The sequence below is a fragment of the Prosopis cineraria genome, unplaced genomic scaffold (genome assembly GCF_029017545.1).
Source record: "Prosopis cineraria cultivar Desert tree isolate PC_DT_omini unplaced genomic scaffold, ASM2901754v1 PC7, whole genome shotgun sequence".
In the NCBI taxonomy this organism is placed as follows: Eukaryota; Viridiplantae; Streptophyta; class Magnoliopsida; order Fabales; family Fabaceae; genus Prosopis; species Prosopis cineraria.
In genome coordinates this window covers 25,452,266-25,479,057 of record NW_026555338.1, presented here as the reverse complement: position 1 = coordinate 25,479,057, position 26,792 = coordinate 25,452,266, and the positions used below count along the sequence as shown (strand labels likewise).

The 26,792-nt window shown below is 32.6% G+C and overlaps 3 protein-coding genes across 3 annotated transcripts; 1 reads left to right on the top strand and 2 right to left on the bottom strand.

Annotated features, from left to right (window-relative positions):
* The first annotated feature begins 9,991 nt into the window (after positions 1–9,991).
* LOC129315134 (prefoldin subunit 2) lies at positions 9,992–13,622 on the top strand. The gene is made up of 2 exons (XM_054958693.1): positions 9,992–10,158; positions 12,890–13,622. The coding sequence occupies exon 2, from the start codon at positions 12,894–12,896 to the stop codon at positions 13,377–13,379; it is 486 nt and encodes a 161-aa protein (XP_054814668.1). The 5' UTR covers positions 9,992–10,158; positions 12,890–12,893; the 3' UTR covers positions 13,380–13,622.
* Positions 13,623–15,119: 1,497 nt separating this feature from the next.
* Positions 15,120–15,617, bottom strand: LOC129316633 (uncharacterized mitochondrial protein AtMg00810-like). Its single transcript, XM_054961042.1, has one exon. The coding sequence runs from the start codon at positions 15,615–15,617 to the stop codon at positions 15,120–15,122; it is 498 nt and encodes a 165-aa protein (XP_054817017.1).
* A 5,770-nt stretch (positions 15,618–21,387) lies between these two features.
* Positions 21,388–23,346, bottom strand: LOC129315136 (pentatricopeptide repeat-containing protein At1g62670, mitochondrial-like). Its single transcript, XM_054958694.1, has one exon. The coding sequence runs from the start codon at positions 23,284–23,286 to the stop codon at positions 21,571–21,573; it is 1,716 nt and encodes a 571-aa protein (XP_054814669.1). The 5' UTR covers positions 23,287–23,346; the 3' UTR covers positions 21,388–21,570.
* Between the last annotated feature and the right edge of the window lie 3,446 nt (positions 23,347–26,792).

Below are 26,792 nucleotides of genomic sequence, written 5' to 3'. Positions count from 1 at the left end.
ATAAGAAGTAACATGTGAGATCAAAATCTCAATAATAGTTGGTTATTCTAACATATACCAACATACTTATTAAAACCAGTTCGCAAATATATCTATAAATATACATATGTATTTCACAATCAATACACAAAATAGGGAATGCAGCATTCACAATTATATAACAATTTTTAAATTAATATCAAATTAAAACAACAGTGATATATTTTTCAACCTCACCTTTACGCCTCTCAACTCCTTTATTACTGCTAGCTAGAGCCTAAATTAAGGTTATACTTAACTAAAGGTGCATTGCTGTTAGAATAGAACTCCCTTCCTTACAAAAGAGATGTCCATCATCCCAAAATGTCAAAAACATTAGGAACTACAAGAAAAAGGCCAACCACTATGCGTGTAATGGAGGCAAACCACGTAACATAAATATTCAATCATCAATCCCAAACAAACAATCATATTACTAACCATTATTATTACCTCTTTTGCATCATATAAAACAAATGCTACATTCCACAATAAAATCACACAAGTATTAATACACACACACACACACACAACAATAAAAACTAGTATCTCAATATATGAAAGGTTATTCTAATGTTACCTCCTTTCTAAGTTATAACTAACTCAAATGTGTAGGAAACTTTTTAGCCACAATAACATATTAATCTACGACATCGAATGATATAAATAGCATTATATATATATATATATTGTAATTTATCAATTAAATATAAAATTTAACCAAACTTATCAAATTTACAACCATATCCTTCCAATCTAAATCCCTCCAATAAAAATCCAAAGCTAAGTTAAGTTAACTTGCCTCAGTCTCAAAAACACAATTTAAACAATAGTTAAAACCTTAATTATAAACTCTCCAATCAGTTAATAGAACAAATCTAGATCAATAAAATTTAAATAATAATTTATCTCTATTGATTTATAGTTCTTGTTGTTAAAAGTCAATACTTACTCTAAATTCAAATATTAAAATTTGCTCTACTCATTAAAATTTTACTATCATTAGAAAGCTCTAAAAGAGTAGGAAAATATTTATAAAAAAAGTTTTGAGAATAGGAATAGTTTTGAGCATGAATCTTACCTCAAAATCTCATCAAATTCCTTATCCTCTCCTTCCTCTTCTCTCTATCTCTTATGTGCCTAAAATGAAATGAGGAAGCAAAGCCAATAAGATATATATATATATATATATATTAGCCTTAACTCCACCGCCTCTTCTTCTTGTTCTTTTTTTTAACTTCAATATACTTCCTCATTAAGTCTTCTCTTTATTTTATATATATATATATATATTATCACTTATCATTATTATTTCCAACTTCCAAAAGCAAAGCTTAACAAAAATATATATCCTAAGTTAAACAAAAAATCTCCAATGCATGTGAGTGTGTTCAACTCGACCAAGGAGGCTAGTAGCAATGCATACGTGTGTGTTCAACTCAACCAAGGAGGCATCCATGCTCATTGTGTCCAGCCCATCCACAATAGTCATCGGAGTTGTCATGGCATTGGTGAGGATAAGGACCCGAGAGAGGAGGGAGAGGATGAGAAGAGGGAGAGAGAGAAAGTAGAGGAGAGCAGATAGAGGAAGAGGAAGAGAGAGACGAGAAGGAGAGGGAAGGGAGAGGGAGATTGAATGGAGGAGAGAAAGAGAGAGAGGGAGAGGGAGACGAGCATGAAGGGAGGGACAATGGATTGAGTTGCAAAGAGATAGAGATGGAGAGGGGGGAAAGAGGGAGATAAGAGAGAAGGAGAAATAAAAGAAATAATATGGGACCCACAAGCAATATTTTATGATAAAAGTATTAAAAAAAATGATATGTGAGACCCACATAAAGGATACGTTAGGTAAGTTTATGCAGGGTAATGGAGCAACGATTTTTTAAAGTTAAAAAATATAAATAATCTATAGTTGAGTTTAGAATTATTCGTGACCCCTCATGTGCATTTCAAGGATTAACCTTTTAAATAACTATAATTATAATTTTTGTTAGTTAATGAAATTGTTTTTAAAATAATTTTTAGGCATCAGGCCAAAACCCAGCTTGAACTTTTGAGCGGCCTGATGCCCAAGTATGCACATCGGGTTAGGCATCAGGTTAGGGTGGAGCCCGCCCCAACCCTGTAACATCTCAATTTAAATTTTAATAGTTAATTTAGGTTAATAGAAATTTTGAAAAATATTTAGAGATAAGCAAATTAGTAGAAAATGATTATTAAATCTAACTTAGGATATAATTCTAAATTAAAAAAATTAATTAAAATTAATTAATTAAAAAATTATTATTAAATTATTATTATTATTATTATTATTATTATTAAAAAGGAGAAAAGGTATATAAAAAAAAAGGAAGAAGAAGAAGAACAAGATAGCTTTCGGTGCAATGATTATGTATATAATAATAAAAAAAAGGAGAGAGAGGAAAGAAGAAATAATAAAAAAATGTGGGACCCACAGTATTTTTTTATAAAAACCCACCTCCTTCCCTCTTTCTTCACTTCTTTCCTTCGTGCGCGAGTTGAGGCAGAGTGAGCGTGAGTCGCTGGTGCGGGAGATCTGAATTTTAAGGTAAGAGGTTTTAATAGGATATTTAGGATGTGATTTCAAACTTTTCAAGACTAAGTAAGTGATCTAAAATTCGTTCTTAGCTATCCTTCCTCTTTGGTTTCTGAGTTTGTGGTGGTAGAAAATTTAGAATTTGGAAGAGGGATGAATTTATGTTGAATAAATATAATTTTTGAGGTTGTTAGTAATATAATAAATATTCTAGAGTATAAATTTGTTGATGATCTTCGAATTTGTGGCTTATGGATCAAATTCTAGACTAGATTTTTATTAAATCTGAAAATATATGTTGATTTATTGAGGTTTAGATGTTTATTTGGGATGAGAAATGAATTATTATGGCTATAGGATTATGATTCTAAGCTAGAGACTCAATTTTTTAATTTTTAGGTATTTTAGGTACGAATTTATGAAATAAAAAGAAAATTTTGATAATAGAAATTAGTTTAGAAGTTGATTTTTAGATTATTAATGTTTATTGATGAGTAAAACAGGAGTTAAAACAATTTTACTTAATAGTATTAACTCTAGATTTGTATTAAGATTGAGATTAGAAATTATGTTATATTTTTAATTCTATTATTAGAATTATTTTATTAGTTTCAAAAATTAAAACTAATATTTATAAATAATATGTTATTTGTAGATTGTGTTGTTGGTGAAGATTGTGGTGGGATAGAAATTGTAAGAAATAATTTATTGAAAAAGCCACGAGATAACCATATTTTTAATTTATGATTTGTGTTACTTTATGTTAATTAGGTGATTACTGAGAAAATTATAAATTTTATAATATTGTATAATTGTGCAATATTATTATTAATTTGTTTGATTATTGTGGGAGGTGTTGGGATACTTGCTATTGTTGTTGTATTTATGTGCCACGTGGTACGCCCTTATTGAAGCTGAATAGGTGGCTCGTAAGGGCTCGGACTAATCTACCTTTGGCCGGTTAATTTAGCACCGAGTGAGGGCTACGGCTCGAGGTTAATGGAGGGATATAAGGATAGTTATTTGTGTGTATTGTAATATTTCTTATATTTGTTAGAATTATATTATTTTTAATTCTCACTTAGTAAGCACACACTTAACTGTTTGTATACACTATCATAAATTGGCTTTGGTTACTGGGACTTTTGAGTCTCATTATGTGGTTAACAATTTTCAGGAGAAGAGCCACGAGTGACACGTGGAGGAGTCCTTGAGATTTAGTGGCATAGATCCACTGTCTTTTTTGGGTATTTGATTTATGATTTATAATGTGTTATATTGTCAATATTAGGGCTTTTTGTTTATTGTCAATTATATGAATATATAAATGTAATCATGCCTTTCAAACTATTTCTATTTTTGGTACAATTTGGATGACTGTAATTTTAATATTTGATTTACTTTGGATTGGTTAAAATGGCATGATTATAAGGCCAAATAACTGGCTTGTGTTGAAAATTGACTAAATTGCTTATTTTACTTATTGGGAGTATAAGGATGGACAAATGTGATTTAGCCTAATGGCATGTGGGAGGTAAAAATTTATCTGAAATGTTATATTGTGTGAGTTGAAGTCAATTATAAAATATTTTATATTGAAATTATTGATATAAAATGTGTTGAGTGGCTGTAACCCAACTATGGTTGAGTTAAATTATTAAAAAAAAAAATTGATGTGTTACAAACCCAACCCATATGCATTCTTTGGTGTGGAAGTAAGCAAGGTAGCTTGTTAAACACCTATAACTAGATCAATTTCAGGCTAACTTGCCCTATTTATTGAATAAGTCAAGTCAAGTTTTGACATTTGATTAGACTTATTTAAATAAATAGGTTAAACATGTTTTTGTAAAATTTGGCCTACAAGCCTTATAAAGCGAGTTATGTATACATTATTGTATAATATAACAAGCACAAGTGTGTGTGTATATAATACGTAATATATGTACTATAGTGTGTGCATATATATACGTATATATATTAGGAAATAGTTGAGTTCACCTTTTTTTATGGCCCATTTTTTTTTTCCTGTTCTTCAAAGCATTAAACATGTTCTCCCTTGTCTGAGTTCATTAAACATGTTCTCCCTTGCTTGTGTTTCTTTTTATTAGCTTTTGTAAGGTGAATTGATGATGTATCAATTTTACCATTTGATTTTTAATAGATATGTTCTTTTTTATTTAGCTCAGCCCAGTCATAAAAAAAATTATAAAGACTTCAAGTCAGGTTCAAATATCTAGCATACCATATAGGCTCATATCTATTTAGCCAAAATCTAACTTGATTTAGTCTATTTTCACCTTACATGTGTGCAGGTAAGGGTATAAATATGTATGTGTTGTGTGCATGTCATTATGCATATGTATAACCTTATATTCAACCTAATCGAATTAAATTTAGCTGTACCCAAAAAAACCAAATAAAATCAATTATCATAAGTATGATTGGCATTTCATTATAATATGATGTTACAATACCGTTAGGTTTCTAACTTCGGCTTATGTGGATTGAACCAAACAACAGTGGTAGGGTCTTGAGCAATCAAATTTGATTTATGACATTTGTACATTAATTTTTCAGAAAATGGCAATCAAGAACTCTCTAAGAATATTAATGACAATTATAAACATAAATTATTGAAATTTCAATTAAAAAGAATTGTGATCCTTACTTACAATTAAAAAAAGCAAATAGACAGTTGGGAAATGGAAATCAATAAAATACACTTTGAATCACTTATAACGTTAGTTGAAAATTTACAAGAATTTCTTGTAAATCTTAATTTTTTATTGTCAATATACAAATAAATCACTTGAAAAATTAAGAAAATACATTTAAAATTATTTAAAATGTTAGTTGGAAATTCACAGGAGCTAATTATAGATCGAAAGCCAATAACTTTTTTTTGCTGTCATATAAATAAGTCGCTTGGAAAATATACAAAATGCACTTGAAATTATTTGTAATATTAGTTAAAAATTTATGAGAATTAATTATGAATAAAAAAATCAATCACTTGTAATTTTTTCATTATCATTTGAAAAATTATCAGGAGATATTGGGGAATCTTTATAGTGTTAATAGAGAATTTACAAAAGTCATCTATAAATATCAAGCATATCAACAAAACATAATTTATTGTAAATAAGAACATAGTCTCTTATTGGAATTTTAATAATTTATTATCTATAATTATCATTAATATTCTTATCAAACCTCTAATTATCATTTACCCTTAATTTTATGGGTTTTGAGTTGAGAGTGTGCCAATGTTTTGATGCACTGTGTATTCAGGAAGTGATGTGCTTGGGGGTTTAGGAAATTCGACGATAGAGCTAGTATGATGTTTGAAGTTTGATGAGTTCTTAGTTGATGATATTTTTTTAAAATATACAGGTTGATATTATTAATTAAATTAAATGCTTCATATTGATTTACAAAAGGTTCTTGAACATATTTGACAAACTAATTTTATACAGGTTTATTTCAATTTACTTTACAGTTTATGCATATTTCAGGATATGTTTTGCAAAATGGACCCAATTTTTAGCTATATATTAATTCACTAAAGTGAAGCTTAATTATTGTTCATTGACCCAAAAAGGTATGCTTATTGTTTAGAGGTTTTGAAACTAAGATGTTATTGGTAACCCAAAAAAAAAAGTGCATTATACAAAGGGAAGACTGGATTATATGAATAAAAAGTTGATTAAAAGAATTACAAGAATAAAATTGTAATTAAAAAAATATTACAAGAATAATAGTTTGGAAAAATTTACTGTTTTTATTTCCCTTCTTCAACCAACTTTACTTGGGCTTTTGGCATCACCGAAGCAAAATTAAGAGTTGTTTGTTTTTAGTTTTTAAAAACTATTTTCTCTTTTTAAAAATAAAAAATTTAAATACTTGTTTGAAAAAGTGTTTTTTATTAATTATTTTAAAAAAATTTTTTTAAACCAAAAAATAAAAACAACCTCGAGTTCTTTTTATTTTATTTTTCTTATTTTTAAACTATATTATATTTAATTATTAAAAATTACAGTTACCTTTATCAATTTTTATTATAAATTATTATCATTAACTACTTATAACTATTAATATTAGTATATTTTTTAATTTTAAAATTAATATAATTAAACAGATTTTCATTTTATTTTATTTTAAAAAAATTAAAAATTATATTACAAAATAGGAGAATAGGAGTAGAGAAGAGAACACAAAAAACACCTTGAGACTCCCATAAACTCCACTTATCATTAGCTTTTAGCCTTAGTTTACCTTCTAGTTTAGTTTAATTTATCAATTTACCCATTGTAATTTCATGTCCATGCACATTATTCAATCAAGCTTGTTCCATTTTATTAATAAAATGGATAAATTGATAAGTTAAACTAAACTGAAAGGTAAATTAAGGCTAAAAGCTAATGATCAATGGAGTTTGTGAGAGTTTCAAGGTGTTTTTTATGTTCTCTTCTTTGCTATTGTTCTCCTATTTATAGTGTGTACAAGCTGTGTTGGCTATTTGTAATTGCCAGCCTGTGTTCCCAAAATATCCACGAGTAAAGGTCACAATCTCACAAGAGTTGAGGCTTGTTTGGATCATGGTCTTGTATAAGGTTATGGTCTCGCTAGTAGTTTCGAGTCTTCAAGGATTCAAGGACTTATGCTTACTTAGTCAGGCCATTTTACCATTACGTGTATAGGACTTATTATTGTTAGATCCTTTGTTGGGCCTAACGCTTCACTCACTTAACCTAATTGTTGCTATAACCGTTGCGACTTTTTGAATAGGTGTTGTTGTAGCTTTAGCCCAAATAATGCTTCCAGCGTGCTAGTGGCTAGTAACTATAAGCCACGTGGCACGATTGAGCAGTCATTTCATCATCGTTCCATTGCTCTGTGCCTTCTAGAAAATATAAATTTCTCCCTCTCCCTTTTATTAGTTCCTCTTGTTCATTTTATCATTTCTTCAACCTCAAGCCTTCGTCCTTCCTTGCCTTCATTGCTTTATTTCAACAATGGCCTCTTCCTTTATTGCTACCTCTACTTTTGCTGCCGCTACCACTTCCAATGTTGCTCATGCCAATGTTCCTACAGCTACCTTACCTAAATCTTTGCCTACGACTCGGAATCCCATTGGCCGTCCAAGGAGTGCTTTGTCTTGTATTCGTTCTTTCTCGGTTTGTGCTTTTGGCCTAACATTCTTTCTTTCTCAAGCTTTGTCGTCCATGGTTCCTCAAATGTGTTAATTTCTAAAAAAGTTCGTCCCTTAGGTCAAATTTCTTGATTTCTTGTGGGTTTATACTGATTAAGTTTTGTCCTTTCTCTCTAGCGTTATTCCATGGAGTTTCCAACTAGCCAATTCGAGCAATGTGGGGTATTTGCCTATAGCCCAGGAGCTATCAAAAGTAAAGGATCCTACTCTACCGAACCTGTGGTGCTTAACCTCAGCATGAGATCTTGTACTAGCCCGAGAGACCTTACCCTTCACTGAGCCATCATGTAATGCAACTACCACAAAAATAAAATTGTAAAATTAATGCCCATTGATTATATGGCATTTTTGGCCAACTAATTCACATATTATTTAGCTTCCTAAAACAAATGGTTATATGGTAAGTGGAAACTTCAAGTATTACTACCTAGTAAGAAATAATTGGTCGAAAAAAGAAGAAATTTTTACATAAACCTAGTACATTATGTTATTTGTATATTATCCAACAAACTCCTGTCATGTCAGATGTCTTTAAACATAAATTAATTATGCCATTGACAATGATAAAGAGATAAAATGAAAGAAATTAAAGAAGCACTTTATTTCAAAAATAAAGTCATTAAAATAGTGACACACAAGATGCACTTGATATGTTCATGCAAGAATTTCTATCAAAATAAATATAAAATACTAAATATCTTCAAGAAACAGAAAATAACCACTTTAAGCACTTTTACCTATCAAAAGAATTATCATATCTAACTGTCTAAAAAGACCCACAATTAATCAAACAGGTTGAAGCCCATGTCATCATTAGATTCTTCAGCTGGCTCTTCCTTCTTTTCCTCTCCACCAGCAACCGGGGCAGCACTTGAATCAACAAGAGCAGCCACAACAGCAAGAAAACTTACTAGGATCCTGTAATTGACACAAAAAAGAATTAGTAGAGATCAATTTTATTTATATGTCATTTTTAATGTATTTTATCAAAACTAAAAAAGAGCCTAAAATTCATTAATTCTGTCTAAAAAATTTGATAAATTTTCAACTTTTCTCTTATTAAAAAGTATATATATATATATTAATAATATATTTTCTCTTACTAACATTTAATAAGAATAAAAAAAACATTATAATATAGATAAAAAAAATATTTTTAAAATGTTTTGAGTATTCAAGCCAATCTGAATAAACTCGAAACCTAAAGGTATTAGGGTTGAGCTTGGTTATATAAGCTTTTTAAAAAAAATAATATACTTTAAACTTAATTTAAATAAGCTCACCTTGCCTGAACTATCAATTGTAGGTTATAGATGTTTTGCAGTCAATAATGCCAGGAAGGTATTTTTCTTATAATTTCAAATAAGGGCATATATTTTGTAATTGGATATCACAATTTTTTTTTAATAACATTTGGAGACGTTGGGACTACATTGTTAATTCTTGTTTTCATGGAACTTCGTGGTAATTTAGGTTTTCTTGTAGGGCCTATTGTAATTTTACCCCTATTTTCTTTCCTTCTATGCTTTTGTTTTTATGGAAAATAAGGCCAACATATTGTGTGCATTTAGTTTTTAATTTATTAAAAGTTCATTTGATAAAAGTTCATTTAATAAAAGTCAATTTAGTGAAAGTCAGTTGTTATAATAAAATTTGTGTTTGGATATATTTTTTCAAAAGTTAGTTTTATACACTAAAAGTTATTTGGTTTGTGATAGTGAGATATGCTTTTAAATATATAATTATAAAAAAAGATATTGATTTATGATAATTTACAATTTTTATTATACAAATGTAATATATTTGAAATATATACAAATATAATATATTTAAAATATTTAAAAAATATGATAAATATTTTAAATAACATAAATTTTGATCTATAATGTTAAAAATTTGATCTCTAGTTATTTGTGTTTTTTAAATTTATAATTTTAAAAAATGTAATAAAAATACATTAATGCTAAAACTTAACATGATTAATTATTTAATTTATAATGCTAAAAAAATTGATACCTAATTATTATTAATAAAATAATAATTATATTTTTAATAAATTAATTATTTTTTTAAATAAAAAATAGACGATTAAACTTGAATAATATAGTTGAATAATATCTTATTTTTTAAAAATTTTAAATAGTTGTTTTTATCTAAACAACTGCTAAGTTTTTAACAATAAAATTTTGGTTTCTGAACAAACGGAAGAAAACCAAATTCGTTTCCCCCATCAGCTTTTGTTCCCAATTGCAAACCCACTCTTCAGTCACCGCACCATAGAACATCGAAGACCTCCTTTTATCTTCGTCGTCATCCTCGGCAGTAGTAGGCACCAGCGGAGCTCCGTCAGCCACCGCCGATCACCCAGGTTCCATTCTTCTTTTCCACATCGCCTTGTTTTTCTTTTCTTTTGTTTTTGTTTTGCCCTTCTTTTCCTGTTCCCGTCTTCCATATTTCGTTTCGGGTCTCTCTCCCTCGCGATTTCTCTAGAAAGTTGAGCTTTCTAGTGGCCTTGAGTTCTGTTGAAACTTGGAACTTTACTGCTGTAGATTGAAGATGGATGACTCCCCCCAGAGTTCTCGATTTCCGTTGAAAATGAAACTTGAAACTTTGCTGTTGAAGATTGAAACTTTGCTCTCGGTTTCTTTCCTCTTTGTGTAAATTTCATAGTCAAACAAGAGTTTGAGATGGTTAATCTTTGTTGCTGCTGCTATGTAATTGATTTGAGATAGTTTATCTTGTTGCTTGATAGTAATTTAGTTTGGTTATTGGGTTTCATTCTGTTTTGAGTCATGAAATATGCTAAATCTTGTGTTGAACTTTGACTATTATATATGGGGTTGTTTATGTGTTGTAAACCTGTATGAAATTGGGGTGTTAGATGGTGTCATGTTTTAAATGCCAAAACTTGAAGATCTTCTGTTGAATCGTGGACTTTTATTTTATTTTATTTTAATTATGATTGCCATGGTGAAGCTAGATAGGAATTTGCTATATCTTGCAGATCGAAAGATTACAGGAGATATGTCTATTTCTAATTTGTTCCTTTTCATGCCCAGATTTATTAATATATTGCTTTATGCTTTATAGTTAGATAGCCTTTCTGATTTTTCTAAATAGTAGAACAAAGCATCGCTTATTTGACAAATTATGACGGAAGTTCTAGTATTTTCTTTGTCGACACTTTCATATCAGGAACTACAATTATAGAAAAAACTGGGGAAGCCTTGAAGGTGACACTTTCATATAGGATGACCTGTTTATCCTGGGATTGAACCATAACTCTTCCTTAGTCTCATGACTTTTGGTGCATCCTGTTGATACTTGATTATTGATTTTCATTGTTGATTGGCTGGTGGTTTAATTTTGGTATGTAAAGTTTGAGATTATCCATTTGTGAAGCTGAAAGAAGCGTCTATATTTAAGATTTCATAGAGGAAACTAAATACACACGCTTAATTGTCCCTAGAAAGACACATGCTCAAGACAAGAAGGAAACATGATTAAGCATTTGGGGCTTTATGAATAGCATTAAGTTATTTGTTGTCAGATCTTTTGAATAATTTTTATTCAGATTATGTTTTGCCATTGCACTCTCCCTCACTCTTTCTCCCTCCCTTTATCCCTGTCATTCTGACTCTTTTTCCTTAACCCTCCCCCTTTCCTCCCTTGTTCTACATCACAAAGTCAGAAAGTTGAAAACTTGTATTTGTTTTAATTAAAATGACCCACAATATGTTGTCCCAATTGAAAGAAATGCATCCTTCAGGCTTACTAAAACACTTTCCCAAGCAACAGTTTTAAACCTATATTTTCCATGAGTTGCAACCATGCAACCATTATATTGGCCAAGCAGCATTCCCCTACCTTTGTGCATTGCCTTAGTCTCTGTTTGTTTTGTCCGGCAGCAACCTTCTGGACATGGTGGGCTGGTGACTTGGCAAGAATAAGTTACAGACATTCAGAGTTCTGCCCCTCAAACAGTTTACAGTTTGAGCATGTTTTTTATTGTACAATATTTATATGATATATTCCATACTTATTTTCAATATCTTTTTTACTTGCATGATTTTGTTTGATTTATGATTTATGAAATAAATTAGCCTTCTGATCCACAATTTGAATTGTGACTTGATTCCTATGATTAAAACAATTTATGTGATTTCGAAGTTGTATGAGTTTGTAGATTTTTGTTTCCACTAAGTAAATATTATATACAGCATCTTATAATCCCAATATTTTATCTATGCAACATCTTAGCTGATTCTATTTCTACTTACTCTCAATCATAACAACCTTGCTCCTAATATTTTTTTTCTCATTTGTCTTCACATGCTCATTTAAGATTTTTTAAATGCTTGGATGATGATTGGTATCTTAAATGGAGTGCGACTTTGAACTCTTGTCTTCTAGAAATAATCTGACTGGTGTGCTTATCAGGTTGGCTGGTTGGATTTTACTGTTTTTTCCAATCAAAGTATTGTTTTCTTTGATTACTGGTCATTGGTTTTATTGATTTTTCATGATTTTGATTTATGCGATGAGAAAGTTTTGCTATGAAAAAATTTCTTGAAGAGATTGTATTATTGAACGGGAAACACTTGCACTGCTGGTTGTTTGCAAGTTAGAAGCATATTTTGTTACATCAATTGTGATTATCATTTGGTAGGTGTCATTCGTCACAGCCTAGAGTATGGCCAAAACAAAAATCATGGCCTAGAGTAATGAGCTGATGGATATAGGATACTGTGCATCTTTTATATTGATCAGATCTCTGGCATACGCCTATGACACCTTATTGATATGATTGGAGAGATTAATAATTGAGGTTTCTGAAACTTCTATATGGTCTTTTGGAAATGATTTCTTTACTCTTTGTGGGAATGTTTTTTGTATAGATATTTATGCCATACTCTACATGTTCTATTATTGTGGACTGCATTGCAAGAAGTGAGTCACTGCTATATGCTGCATTAAAACTAAAGAAGGGGGGGGGGGGAAGAAAACTATTTCCTTTTCTAGTGTATCCGAGTTTCATTTTTATTTTCGTATATCCTTTTCCTTCCCCTAATGATTTTTTTCCCCTTCTATTTGCATAGAACAATGGCCAGTAGTGATGCCGAGGCCAGTACTCTAACTGCTGCAGATACTTTATCCATGGCCAGTGGCAAGGAACCAGTTAATGAGCAAGTGATCGCAAATTTGTATGCTTCTATGAGAACTGAACTCAATCGAATTTACTCAAAAATCACTGAACTCGAAATGGAGGTTAGCGAGCACTCACTGGTTATCAATGCCATTCAGCCACTGGATCCATCCAGACGATGCTATCGCATGATCGGAGGGGTGCTGGTGGAGAGAACTATCAAAGAGGTTCTGCCCGCCGTGCAGCGCAACAAGGAAGGCCTTGAAGAGGTTATTGCCAGGCTTAACGAGACATTGGAAAAGAAGAAAAAGGAAATTGCTCAGTTTGAGGCTAAATATAAAATCAGAATAAGAAAGCCAGACCAAGAAGAGAAAGACGACGGTAGCCGGAAAGAAGGCTCTGCACAAGGAGTTCTTGTAGGCCCTGCTGGTGCAAGTGATTAAAATTTTTTTCCATTGTAGTTAGCCGGGTGCCAGCAATCTGAATGTTTGGTTTTTAAGATCACTCTGAGTACGACTTGGTAATTTTGGTTGCTTGAATCTCAACTAGACTGTTCGTGTCTTTTTATTTGAGAGAATCTTCTTAAGTGGGAAATTGCCAAACACATACTCAATGCTTGTTAATCTGCTAGTGCTCCATATATGTATACTCTTTGTTTCATAGTAGAGGGAGATCGTACTTGTTTAGTTTATGTTCACCATGATATTTAGATTTTCTTAGCCCATATCTGCCATGTGATCCTTTTGTTGGTCAATTTTAGTGTCACTGTTATTTTGAGTTTTTTGAGTTTGATTACAAATCTGAGGCTAATGAAATCAATTTGATTTTTAACATGTTGAATACATTTTTTTAAGGGTATCAAACTTAATTGAACTTCATATTCAGTTCAGTTTAGTTAATTGAGGTGGATTTTTTTTAAATGTCTAATAAATTCAGGATTTATTTCACAAAAAAAGGAAAAGAATTTATTCCCTTTTTATGTCAAATAACGAAGAAATTTTATGAAAACGATCATTAAAATCATGTTATAAAAATGTGTGGGTGTGCATATACCTAGCATGGTCCACTATTAACTATTTAAATTAATTCATTCTTAAACTGAGTTAAATAGAATTGTTCAGTTTTTAGTTACTTTCTTTATTCTTTATTTGGATAATGAGTTACTTCTCTAATTCTATTTATAAGCTGCTTCTGACATGTTTCACTAGTATCAAGAAAAATTTTAAAACTTATTAACTTTGTTTTAAAATTTAACAAGTTCTTAACTTTGTCTTTATTAAATATATATACTTTAATAACATATTTTCTCTCTCCAATATTTAATGGAAGGTAAAATAAAAAATTTGTGATAAAAATTTAATGACGTGATTTATAAATATGATAAAAAAAATTTCCTCTCTACTTTAAAGAGGACTAAAGGGAGTACTCACTTTATTTCTAGTAAATTTGTATCCTTTATTTTAGGATTTAATTTGACCTGTTTTTATTAAGCATATATTGTGATGGTTTATATATTCCCAGCTTATTGTCACTAGATAATGTTTTCATTTAAATCTCTACCCCCACACCAAAATAAAGAAAATCTCTTTTCCCTCAGCTGGTTTTTCTCATGTTAAGCAGAGAAAAAGCAGCAAAAAAAACTCTAATCATGTGAACAATGTAGGAGTTGGAAACATATAATATGCCCATCAATGTGTGTATATATATATATTTGAAGATATTTGAGGAGAAATTCTCGTTATATTTCCACTGGACCCTTTCAAGGGAATATATACAGGTATGAAGACACAAATCTGGCCTTAAAATGAGGGATAGGCCGAGATACAAGGAAGGAAAAAAAGGAAATAATCACCCTGACTAAATAAACATATATTTAATTGATATTAATTGTAAGGATATTAGGATATCAATACTCCCCCTCAAGTTGGATCATAGATATTGATCATGTCCAACTTGCCAACAAAATGTTTAAACTTGTCTCGAGCTAATCCTTTTGTAAGAATATCAACAGTTTGTTCTCTAGATGGGATTTAGGACAATTGAATAACACCATCATCAATTTTTTCTCTAATAAAGTGCCAATCAATTTCAACCTGTTTGGTTCTATCATGTTGAACAGGATTATGAGATATGTTAATGGCTGCCATATTATTTGAATATAGTTTAATTGGTAGATTCATGCTCTACTTTAACTCTTCCAAGACTTGTTTAAGCCAAATTCCCTCACAAATTCCAAGAGCAATTGCTCTGAATTCTACCTCAGCACTACTCCTTGCAACAACACTTTGCTTCTTACTTCTCCAGGTTACAAGATTGCCCCACACAAATGTGCAGTAACCTGAAGTAGACTTTCGGTCATCTTGATTACCTGCCCAATCAGCATCTGTAAACAACTCCACATTTCTTTTATCAGATTTTTTAAACCATAGTCCATGACCGGGTGAACCTTTCAAATAGCAAAGGATTCTATAAACTTCATTTAGGTGTTTCTGCTTCGGATCATGTGAGTGTTGACTAATCACACTTACAGCAAATGCAATGTCTGGCCTGGTGTGAGAAAGATATATCAACTTTCCTACGATACGTTGATATCTTCCCTTATCAACCGTCTTCCCAAGATCTTCATCTTCACTGATCTTATCTATTTTGATGGGATTCTTACTTGGTCTGCATCCCAACATGCCTGTCTCCTTTAAGAGATCCAGAACATACTTCTTTGAGAGATGTAAATCCCCTTCTTTAATCGGGCTACTTCCATCCCAAGGAAGTATTTCATTTCTCCGAGATCCTTTATTTGGAACTCTTGGGCTAATGCAATTTTAATGTGGTCAATTTCAGCTGTATCATCTCCAATGAGAACAATATCATCAACATAGACAGCTAGAACTGTCATTTTTTCCTTTCTGTGTTTGTAGAACATAGTATGATCACTTTGTCCCTGAGAGAACCCTTGCCTCTTCAACACCTTGGTAAAACGTTCAAACCATGCTCGAGGTGATTGTTTTAATCCATACAGTAACTTCTTCAGCAGGCATACTTGGTTTGATTTCTTCCTTGGAAACCCTGGAGGCATTTTCATATATACCTCTTCTTTGAGTTCACCATTCAAAAACGCATTTTTAACATCTAACTGATGTAATGGCCAGTCATGATTTACAGCTAATGACAGTAGAACTCTAATAGTATTCAACTTTGCTACTGGTGCAAATGTTTTTGTGTAATCCATCCTATATACTTGTGAGAAGCCTTTTGCAACAAGTCTAGCCTTATATTTTTCCAAGCTTTCATTAGCTAGATATTTAAGAGTGAAGACCCATTTACAACTAATAGGCCTTTTTCCTTTAGGGAGATCAACTACTACCCAGGTGTTATTTCGCTCAAGGGCCTCCATTTCTTCTAGAACTGCTTTCCTCCATTCAGGCATGACTAGAGCTTCATCAATGTTATTTGGTACCTTGATACTATCAAGGTGGGCAACAAATGCACAATATTTTTTTTTAAGGAAAGTGCCTGATAGGAAACGAATTTTTCTATGGGATGTCGTGTGCAAGCTCTAGGCTTCTTTCTGACTGCAATAGGGAGATCCAGGTCTTCTATTTCTTCTTCTTGTTCATTGCTATAACTAACACTTTGTTTCTCCGTTGGACCTGCTGTTGGTTCTGACTCTTGGTGAGTGCTAGGGCTTTCGGGCACAATACCTGTCTTGTGTCTTCGTGTATAGAACTTGTCAAATTTCCTGGCAGTCTCTACCCCTGGGTCAGACTTTTCTGTTTCATTTGGCATTTCCCCACTCTCACTATTAGTATCTTGGGGGGTATTAGTATCTTAGGGGGCAAGTTCCACAGACAACAAGTCAGGTTCAGGTTCATTTATGGGCTGAAATTCACTTCAACTCTCCCCCTAAATTGAAGACTCATGGTAATAGGGGACTTCTTCCTGAAAGGTAACATCACAAGTAATATATAGACGTTTTGTAGTAGAATCAAAGCATTTATACCCTTTTTGAGAGGCAGAGTAACCGAGGAAGACACACCTAACAGCTCGAGGGTCAAGTTTGTTACTATGATGTAGGTGGACATAGGAAGTACAACCAAACACACATAGGGGAAGGTTATTTGTGAGATAGGGTAGGTTATAAGTGGCACAAAGAAGCTGTAACGGAGTTTTATAAGATAGCGTTCTACTTGGTAGACAATTTATAAGGTAAGTGACAGTGAGGATAGCATCATCCCAGTGATATTTAGGCACATTGCTGCTAAGCATTAGGGCTCTAGCTATGTCAAGAATATGACAATTTTTTCTTTCCGCAATCCCATTTTGTTGAAGACTGTGAGGGCAAGTACTTTTATGAATGATTCCATGGTCTTTAAGGAAAGTGGAGAAATTTTTGTTGAAATATTCAGTGCCATTGTCACTATGAATGATTTGAATATTTGTGTGAAATTTTGTTTGAACCATTCTGTAAAAGGTAGCAAAAGTTTGATAAATTTCTCTTTTATCTTTCACAAGAAAAACCCAAGTTACGCGAGTGTGATCATCAATGAAGGTTATAAACCATCTAGTTTGAGTTCGATTTGGAGTCCTAGAGGGACCCCACACATCACTATGGATTGTAGTAAAGGGATGAGATGCATGATATTAAAGGCTAGGAAAGGATGAGCGGTGATGTTTAGCACGTTCACAAGAGTCACAACAAAAGATAGATGAGTCTTTATTAGAGCAAATTGAAGGAAACAATTGAGACATATAATGAAGATTAGGATGACTTAACCGTTTGTGCCATAACTCCAACTCACTAGACCTAGGGAGGGACACTTTATTACAAGTTCCAATACTCTTAACATCACTTTCATCCAGGTAGTAAAGCCCATCAAACTCTCTAGCACTACCAATCGTTGTCCCCATCAACAAATCCTGAAATAAGCAATGATTTGCAAAAAAGTTAACATGGCAACGTGTGTATTTTGCCGATTGGCTAACAGATAGTAAACTACACTTTAACTTGGGAACGTGAAGAACATTATGTAAAGTTAAGGTAGCAGAAATATGAACGTCGCCAATACCAGCCACCAAATAATTAGAATCATCAGCAATTGTAACAAGTTTTTTCTTGCATGAGACGTATGTTGTAAAGAGTGTAATATTATCAGTCATATGGTCAGATGCACCTGAATCTATAATCCAACAGTTCCTTGAGCACTTACCTTTGACGGTAGATAGTGCTTGAGAGAAATTACCTCGTTTAACCATAGTTGTAATTGGTTGTTTGTCGCTTTTCATGGCAACAAGCATCTCCAAAATCTTGTTGAGAGGATCATCTTGTGAAGACATGCTGGGTTCCTTGGCAGCTTCAACTATATATCCACGACCTCTGCTTTTCCGAGGTTTCCAATCAAGGGGTTTGCCATGCAAGTCCCAGCAAGTATCTTTAGTGTGTCCTACCTTGCTGCAATGATCGCAAGTAGGACGTCCCTTATTATTCTTTTGCTCATTTGAACGTACAGCAAGTGCGGAAGATGATTCAGGCAATGTAGATTGTGCTGTAGAATCTCCTTTCAGCATGACTTTTCTCTGAGATTCTTCCCTTCTTAATATAGCAAATGCTTCTCGGACAGATGGAAGAGGTTCTGTGCTCAAAATTCGGCCTCTAGCATCATCAAACACAGCATCCAAACCTACAAGTAATTCAAATAGACGCTCCTTTTCTAATTTTTTTGGGATTTAGCAGTGCCAGTAGGGCAGCACCATGTATCATCACTCATTAAGTCCAGTTCTTGCCAAAGAGAGTTTTTTTCGAGATAATACTCACCCAAACTTGACCATTCTGGATAGAAAGTGAAAGTTTCTGTTTTATCTTAAATACCTGAGAGACATTTTCACCATCACTGTAGGCTTCACGAACAGCCTCCCAAATAGCTTGGGTGGTAGAAAGAAACATGAAGCTCTTTTTGATGGTTGGAATCATAGCATTTATGAGCCATGAAGAGACAAGAGCATTTTCAGATTTCCACTTCTTCCAAGCCTTGAAGTCGAACGTTGGAGGAGTAGGAGATTCACCTGAGATGAAGCCCAATTTGGCACAACCTTCTAGAGTGAGTGTCATTGACTGTGCCCACTCACGATAGTTCTCGCCATTCAGCTTCTCTGGTACGATCAAAATCGCGAAAGTCTGAAGCCCAGAAGAGACGCCTCGTGTGGACCCATTTGCAGCGGAATCCTCTATTGCTGGCAGCATTGTTGATTGCGACTTGCTTTGCCCTAGTCGAGGACTCATCTCTGACTGAGTATCCGAAGACGAATTGAGTTCTCCTGTTGCTCTGATACCATGAAGATATTTGAGGAGAAATTCTCGTTATATTTCCATTGGATCCTTTCAAGGGAATATATACAGGTATGAAGACACAAATTTGGCCTTAAAATGAGGGATAGGCCGAGATACAAGGAAGGAAAAAAAGGAAATAATCACCCTGACTAAATAAATATATATTTATACTATATAATTGATACTAATTGTAAGGATATTAGGATATCAACAATATTATTGGTAATTAAAATCTTAAGAATTGAAATTCTTCTGAAGAATCATAGAAATACACTATGAAAACTTCTAACTGAAGAACTCATGTTCCATAAAATTATAACATGGTCATCCAGATGCTGCAACGGCCCTTTCATTGAGGAAGCAACAAATTAAAATCCGCATTGCAATATCAATTAGTAACTTCGAGTATAAATTGTAAAAAGAAAAAAGAAAACAATAGCAGCCACTTATTTTTTATGATTATCAAAAGTATGAACACTCACAATAAATTTTAATCATGAAAAAAACCTTGAAAGCAGCATTTAAAATGTGTTCAAAGAAAAAATCAACAGTTGCATTACTAGCTCGTGAAGGCGAAAATGTAGCAAAAAGAATGCCATGACCAGGCAATCTGGAGAAGATTATTGTAGGAACTACAACTGAAGAAGAATTTTTGTCGACAACAAACTAGCAAATGTAGTATCCAAGAAAGTAGTCCATTATGAAATGTCTAAGCATATTGATGAGCAGTTCTATTTTATCAGGAAGCATAAAAATTCAAATGAAGCTGAATCAGTGCAGGTGAAATTCAAGGAGCAAATAATGCATATTTTCAACAAAACAACTTAAGATGAGTTTTGAAGAAATCATACATAAATTTTAGTCCCAAATCAAAGAGCGCATGAATTGAAAAAACTGTCAAAGAGGCTAGCAAAAAATGTTGAAGGCTAAGTTCTTGTAAGGATTATAAATCCTTTTGTACACCAAAACCCTGAGATTGTAAATAGAGGAATGCAAGTGTGGGAAGTATTTGACATGATAAGTAATACAGGGTGTTTGCAGCCGTAAGGAAAGAAGGAACAGCTCTATGTTAATCCATAACCAATCAAATTACACCAAGATGTTAAAATAACTACAACAAATGCATGACTATAACAGAACTTCTTCAACAGAAATCACAAGGAGGAATAATCCAATAACTTCTCTAAAAACTTTTGGCAAATATCAACATCAATACAAGCATATTATGATCAAAATAGAGCCTTTAAACTTGTTTTACTGTTGTAGAAGACCTCTATCTATCATCTCATAAAGAAAAATGGTTGCCTTATCATTATCATTTTTCCTCAAAAGAGCTTGTATAAGCATTTCAAATGTCACAAAATTTGGGAGGCAACCATTATCTTTCATCTTTGAGAGCAATGTCAATGCTTCACCGAATAAGCCTTCTTTGCAAAAGTCCATTCATCATAATACTGTAAGTGTAGACATCAAGATGATTGCTTTAGTCAGAAGGAAATCAAAGATCTCTTTTGCAAAAATTAACCTACCTCCCTTGCACAAACCATCAATTAATATATTATATGTACAAATTGTCGGTTGCATTCCTGGGTTGACCATTTGCTGATATAATTCAATTGCCTCATCAAGATGTTTCATTTTGCAAAATGCATCCAACAAAATGTTGTAGGTTATTATATCAGGAGCTAGATCATTGCGAAGCATCTCATAAATAAGATCTTGCACATATAAGAGTCTCTTAGCTTTGCACTAGACATACAATAAGACTGTTGTAAGTGACTCTATCAAGAACCAAATTTTTGCAGCGCATTTCTTTAAAAAGATCAAGGGCTTCATCCTCCATTTTAAATTTACAATAGCAGTGAGTTTTCATTGCAAATTAACCCAGCAATTTCTAAGTGCACACAATATTCTTTGTGCCAGTATAGCTTTAAATAATAAATTTAAGACAATATCATGTTATTTTTAGCAACAATTTATATAAGAAAAAATGCTTATTCATGAGAAAAATTTGATACTAGTCAAAGTTTGAAACAAAAAAAAAAAATCAAATCATTAATGAACTGTAAAACAAGGAGGAACCAAACTAGTCTTAGGACCAAAAATTACACAAAAAAGGTCCAATCCTCTAAGAATACAAACCAAAGTTAATATACTAGCACATGACTTCAACAAAACATCTTCAAGAGCAATCAACCAATTGAATAGTACAACTTCATCAACCCAAAGAAGGAACCACTTTTTTTTTCCCCATATATTTCGAATGAATCTTAACAAGTACAGCAATGATCAGAAGTATCGTGACCTTATTTTTACCATTTTAGAAGACATCGACCAATCATTTCATGAATAAGCATCTCTACTTTATCATTCTCATTTTTCTTCAAAAGACCTCCCACTAACGTTTTAAATGTCACCAAATTAGGAAGGCACCCATTCTTTGTCATTGTTGAAAGCAATGCCAATGCTTCACTGCACAAGCCTTCTTTACAAAGTGCATTCATCATAATGTTGTAAGTGCAGACATTTAGATGATTGCTTTCGGTCAAAAGGAATTCAAAGATCTCATGTGCTAAATTTAGCTTACCACCCTTGCACAGACCATCAATCAATATATTGCATGTCCTCATTGTAGGTTGCATTCCTTGGTTGATGATTTGCTGGTATAATGCAATTGCCTTGTCAAGAAGTTTCATTTTGCAAAATGCATCCAACAAAATATTGTAGGTTATTATATTAGGAACTTGGCCATTAAGACGCATCTCATAAACAAGATCTTGCACATATGAGAATCTCTTAGCTTTGCACAAGCCATCAATAAGAGAGCTGTAAGTGACTATATTAGGAACCAAATTTTTGCAGCGCATTTCTTTAAGAAGATCTAGCGCTTCATCCACCATTTTTAATTTACAATGTGCATTAATCAATATATTGTAACTCCAGACATTAGGTGCGAAGCCATTTTTGATCATCTTGTTGAAAACTTCTCTTGACTCATCAACACTATTCCTCATAAAGTACCCATGCATCAAAGCGTTGAATATAGCAGAATCAGGTTTTATAGAGCATTTCATCATCTTGGCAAGGACAGATTGAGCTTCTACGATCCTTCCTCTTTTGCAAAATCCATTGACTAGGATATTAAAGGTACAAAGATCAGCAGTGATGTCTTTCAAAGCCATTTCATTTAGAAGTTCAGCAGCTTGTTGCATTTGGTTGACGCAGAGGAAACCATGAATTAAGGTGCTGTATGTGACAATATCAGGACATAATCCTTGGCTCATCATTTCAGAACACAATTGAGATGCCTCACTTACAAGCCCTTCTTTACAAAGGCCATCAATGACTGTGTTGTATAAAATCAAATCAGGCTTAGTTTTAATTCTCCGTCTTCCCATCATTCGAAGCAAGTTAACAGCACATCTCGTTTTTCCAGCTTTACACAGTCCATTAACCAAGGTACCATAAGTAAATGCGTTTAAACAAAATCCTTTTGTCAACAGGTCATCGTGAAAGTCCAGCGCCTTCCCTACATCTTTCATGCAGAGTCCTTTCACCAACGTAGTCATTGTTATAGTATTTGGTTTATAACCCCATTTGAAAGTCTTACCCAATGAAGAGAAAGCAGAAGCCATGTCACCCACATGACAATAACAATTGATCAAAATGGACAGCGTAACTAAAGATGGTTGGAATCCTTTCAATTCAGCCTGGGCAGAAAGTGAGATAGCCACTTGGTAGTGTTTGGACTTTGCAAGTGATCCTAAAATCTTATTAATTTCGACAATGGAGGGCCGCGGACTCATGGAGAGCAAGCGATTGAACGAAGCAACAGGATCTCGGAGGCTATTAGGGTTTTCGGAATGGGAATGTAGAAAGCATTGCAGACTAAGGGCGGAAGGGAGAGAAAGAAGGAAAGCAGGCAGCGAAGATTGCAAAAAGAGAGGGGATTTGAGGAAGCCATACCTTGAAATAGCAGAGGAAAACGACATCTCCAGATGAGATTCAAAGAAGAATGTCGAATACATCAACGCTGCTTCAACAAAGGAGAAATGCGAGAAACAGACGCTATGGAATTGAATCGAAGATATGACATTGCCAAAGTGCAGCAGGCGAAGATGATTGGGAGAAATAGGGACTGTAATTGCAACATCATTTTCTAATTTTCTAATGAAAATAATTACTCCTTATATCCTAAATTACAAAATATTTTTAAATAAAATTTATATACTAATAAATTTTATTAAATATATTTAATAATATTATTTTTAAAATAAAAATATAAAATTTTTTAAATGCCTATTATTTAATATATTAAAAATAAAAAATAAAAAATAATTATAGAAAGAGAAAAGATAATATTAAAATTAATGCATTTAATGAAACTTTAATATACTTAAAGTATCTAATATTTTGAGACGAACAAGCTCTTCAAAAGTATCATATGATTTGAAACAAAAAGATAATATTTAAACATGAATAATATAGCTAAGTCAATAGAGTCAGGCAATAGCTTAGTTAAATCAAACCAAAGTTTTTTTTTCTTTTAAACAGATCAAAATATTAGTTAAAATGATTTCTTGACAAACTAATTAAATTAAAATGATATTTAAATTCTCTTTTAATTTAATTTCCTATTATTTAAGAGTTAATTAAAATAATTTGTTAGACAATATTTTCTAAATTTTTCTAAATACATTATAAATTAAAATGATGTTAAAATCACTTTTAACAAGAAAACACAGAAAGATGATGTTTTGATCACATTTAATTTAATTACTTATTACTCCCCCGATCCAAAATACATGGCATTTTCTATCTACTAAATGCCATTTGCTAATATAAGAAAGTAGTGATAATAGTTTATCATTTTAATATTACAAACCAATTTCAATTACCATTCTTAATCTTTATTAAGTTCATTAAAAAAAGGTCTTATCTTTTGAATTTGAAAAAATATCATATTTTATTTACACGCCATCTCTCCAATAAAGTGTTTTGGTGCTATCAAGTCAGGCTAATTGATTTAATTGCCTATTATCTTAGAGATAAGTGAAATCATTTGTTTCAAATGATATTAATAAAACATCTATTTTGACTAAATCTTGCTTAAAAAACTAACACATAAGACATTACAATTTTTTTTTTTTTACATTCTTCTATTAATTCAAGTTATTTGGCCCAACTTTTGAAACAAAAATAAATATTATCTAGTTAATTTATTTACTTTTTATTTCATCACTTAGTATCTTAAAAAACTTGAAACATTATCACATCTATCTAAACTAATGCATACTCTCACTGCATAGAACCATTATTACTAACAGTAGCCTAATAGATACTTTAGAGCTAGTGACTGTATATTTAAAACTTGAACTTTGAAACTCCAAGATAAGTGGAACGCACAAAACATTGCAAAGGTTTTTTTTTTTTTTTAACACTCATCCTTTTCTCATCTTGTTGAATGCTTCTCTTGACCAGTTAATAATGTTCCTCATGCAGTACCCATTTATCAAAGAATTGAAGGTAACAACATTAGGTTTTATGGAACATTTCATCATCTTAGCAAGGATCGAATGAGCTTCTATGATCCTTCCTCTTTTGCAAAATGCGTCAATTAGTATATTAAAAGTATAGTGATGTAGCTGATAATGCTTTTGGATACAATACTTGCCTCATAAGAGATGCAAAAGCTTGTGGCTTTGATTTAGTATGGTATGGTGAAGAGGCAGCAAGGTTGGTTTTGATTTTTCTGTGGACTCTTCTTTGTAGCAAGCTTGATTTTCCTTGTTTTTATTATATCTATGTTAATGCCATATTTCTTATGAATATTCGGGGTTCTGAAGCTTGACAAGTTATATTTCTGCCACAAGGGTCTTTTGGGACCCCATATTCAATCAAATTCTGCCTGCCAGGACCCAGGAGAACTCTTCTGAACCTTTCCACTAGGACTTAGGATTGATATTCAAGTACCTAATTGGAGTGGACTCTTAAAAATATATATTAGGCCTTTATGTTGATTTCGATTAACGAAAGGTTGATAATGCCTTCTCCCTTTTGTCTGTCTGGGTTTGTAAGGTTATATAACTTCCCCAGTAGATTAAGACTAACGACCCTCATGGTGTATGGACAATGATGTATCCTTTTGTATTCCCAATCAATGGTAATGGTAGTTATTATACTCCTTAAATATATTTTAATCTGAATGATGACTTTTTAAACTATGTTTAGATTAATGTGCATCACAAAACTTATTCATTATATAGAGAGTACGGGTTTTATGTTTACAAGATAAGAGGCTCATCCTTCATTTTTGTCTCGTAGAAGTAGACAGAACCAAACCAGATTTGTTGAGATGAATCATGTCATTTTTTCCCGAGTCTTTCCTGTTTAGAACATATGAGCCATGTACAATTATCTTTGTCTTGCTTTGATCCACTGGATGATGTTATTTTGTTGCCTCAGCTTTTTCTACATTGTACTCACAAGTTACCAAATTCAACTATTTACTTATTAATTCCAGCTAAATTAGTGATTTATCTTTAAAATACTGATTATGGCAAGGATCATGGATATACATGATAGTGCCCCTCCCCTTTCCCTCTATGTAGGAAGGGGTATGAGTCTATGAGAGATGTAACTGTTTGGAGACATTCTGCATGTGTCACCTAGAATTAGAATCAAACACATGCACGCACTGACACACATTTATTTTATATTGATTATATACCACTGGTGTTACGTTCTTTGGCAACAGGTCTTTTCTTTTTTTAAAATACATAAGGCAAGCTCGCAGCTAGTGAAATAAAATTAAAACAGAGTAACTACCCAGAAACTAAAAATAAACAAAGCGCATTCGTAACTGGTTGCCTACTCCGATTGCATTCTTAGCCAAAAAATCAGCAACATTGAGACTCTCTCTCTGTGGGCATGATGAAAACTAACCTCCCAATCCGTAAAGATGGTGTTCCGTGTGGTCTCTAATAGCTGTCGGCATCTATTTCCAGCCCCACCATCCCTCATTAAAGCGTTAACAGCTTCGAGAGGATCTGAAAATAACCGACCTTCGGAAATTCCAAGTGATTTGCAGACTTATAAGCCTGTCTTTATAGCTTGTAATTCTTCCGTCTTAATAACATCCATGAGCCCGATTTCTTTTTGAAATCCCTTGATCCATTCCCCTCGTGAATTCCTAATCACTCCTCCGCATGTAGCATGTTGATTATGTTGGACAGAAGCATCGACATCAACTCGAACAACACCAGTTGGCGGGGAGTTCCATAGAATATGTGAGTCTTAAGCTGTATGACATAATCTATTTCCGAAAGTACCATTAATAACCTCCTTCGTTAGATGAGCAAAGCATGACTGAACAACCTCATTTACTGTACTCCAGCTGACACCAAAAATTTTCTGGCAACGTGTAATCCACAAGTTCCAGCAGATTATGGAAAAAATTTTGATCCATGGCCATCTTCTAAATATGGCAACAGGCCTTTTCAGTAACCACGGACCACTCTACTTTGTCTAAACA

Coding starts and splice junctions, on each gene's coding strand:
- LOC129315134 (XM_054958693.1), top strand. CDS start 12,894: ATGGCCAGTAGTGATGCCGAGGCCAGTACTCTAACTGCTGCAGATACT.
- LOC129316633 (XM_054961042.1), bottom strand. CDS start 15,617: ATGTTGGGATGCAGACCAAGTAAGAATCCCATCAAAATAGATAAGATC.
- LOC129315136 (XM_054958694.1), bottom strand. CDS start 23,286: ATGTATTCGACATTCTTCTTTGAATCTCATCTGGAGATGTCGTTTTCC.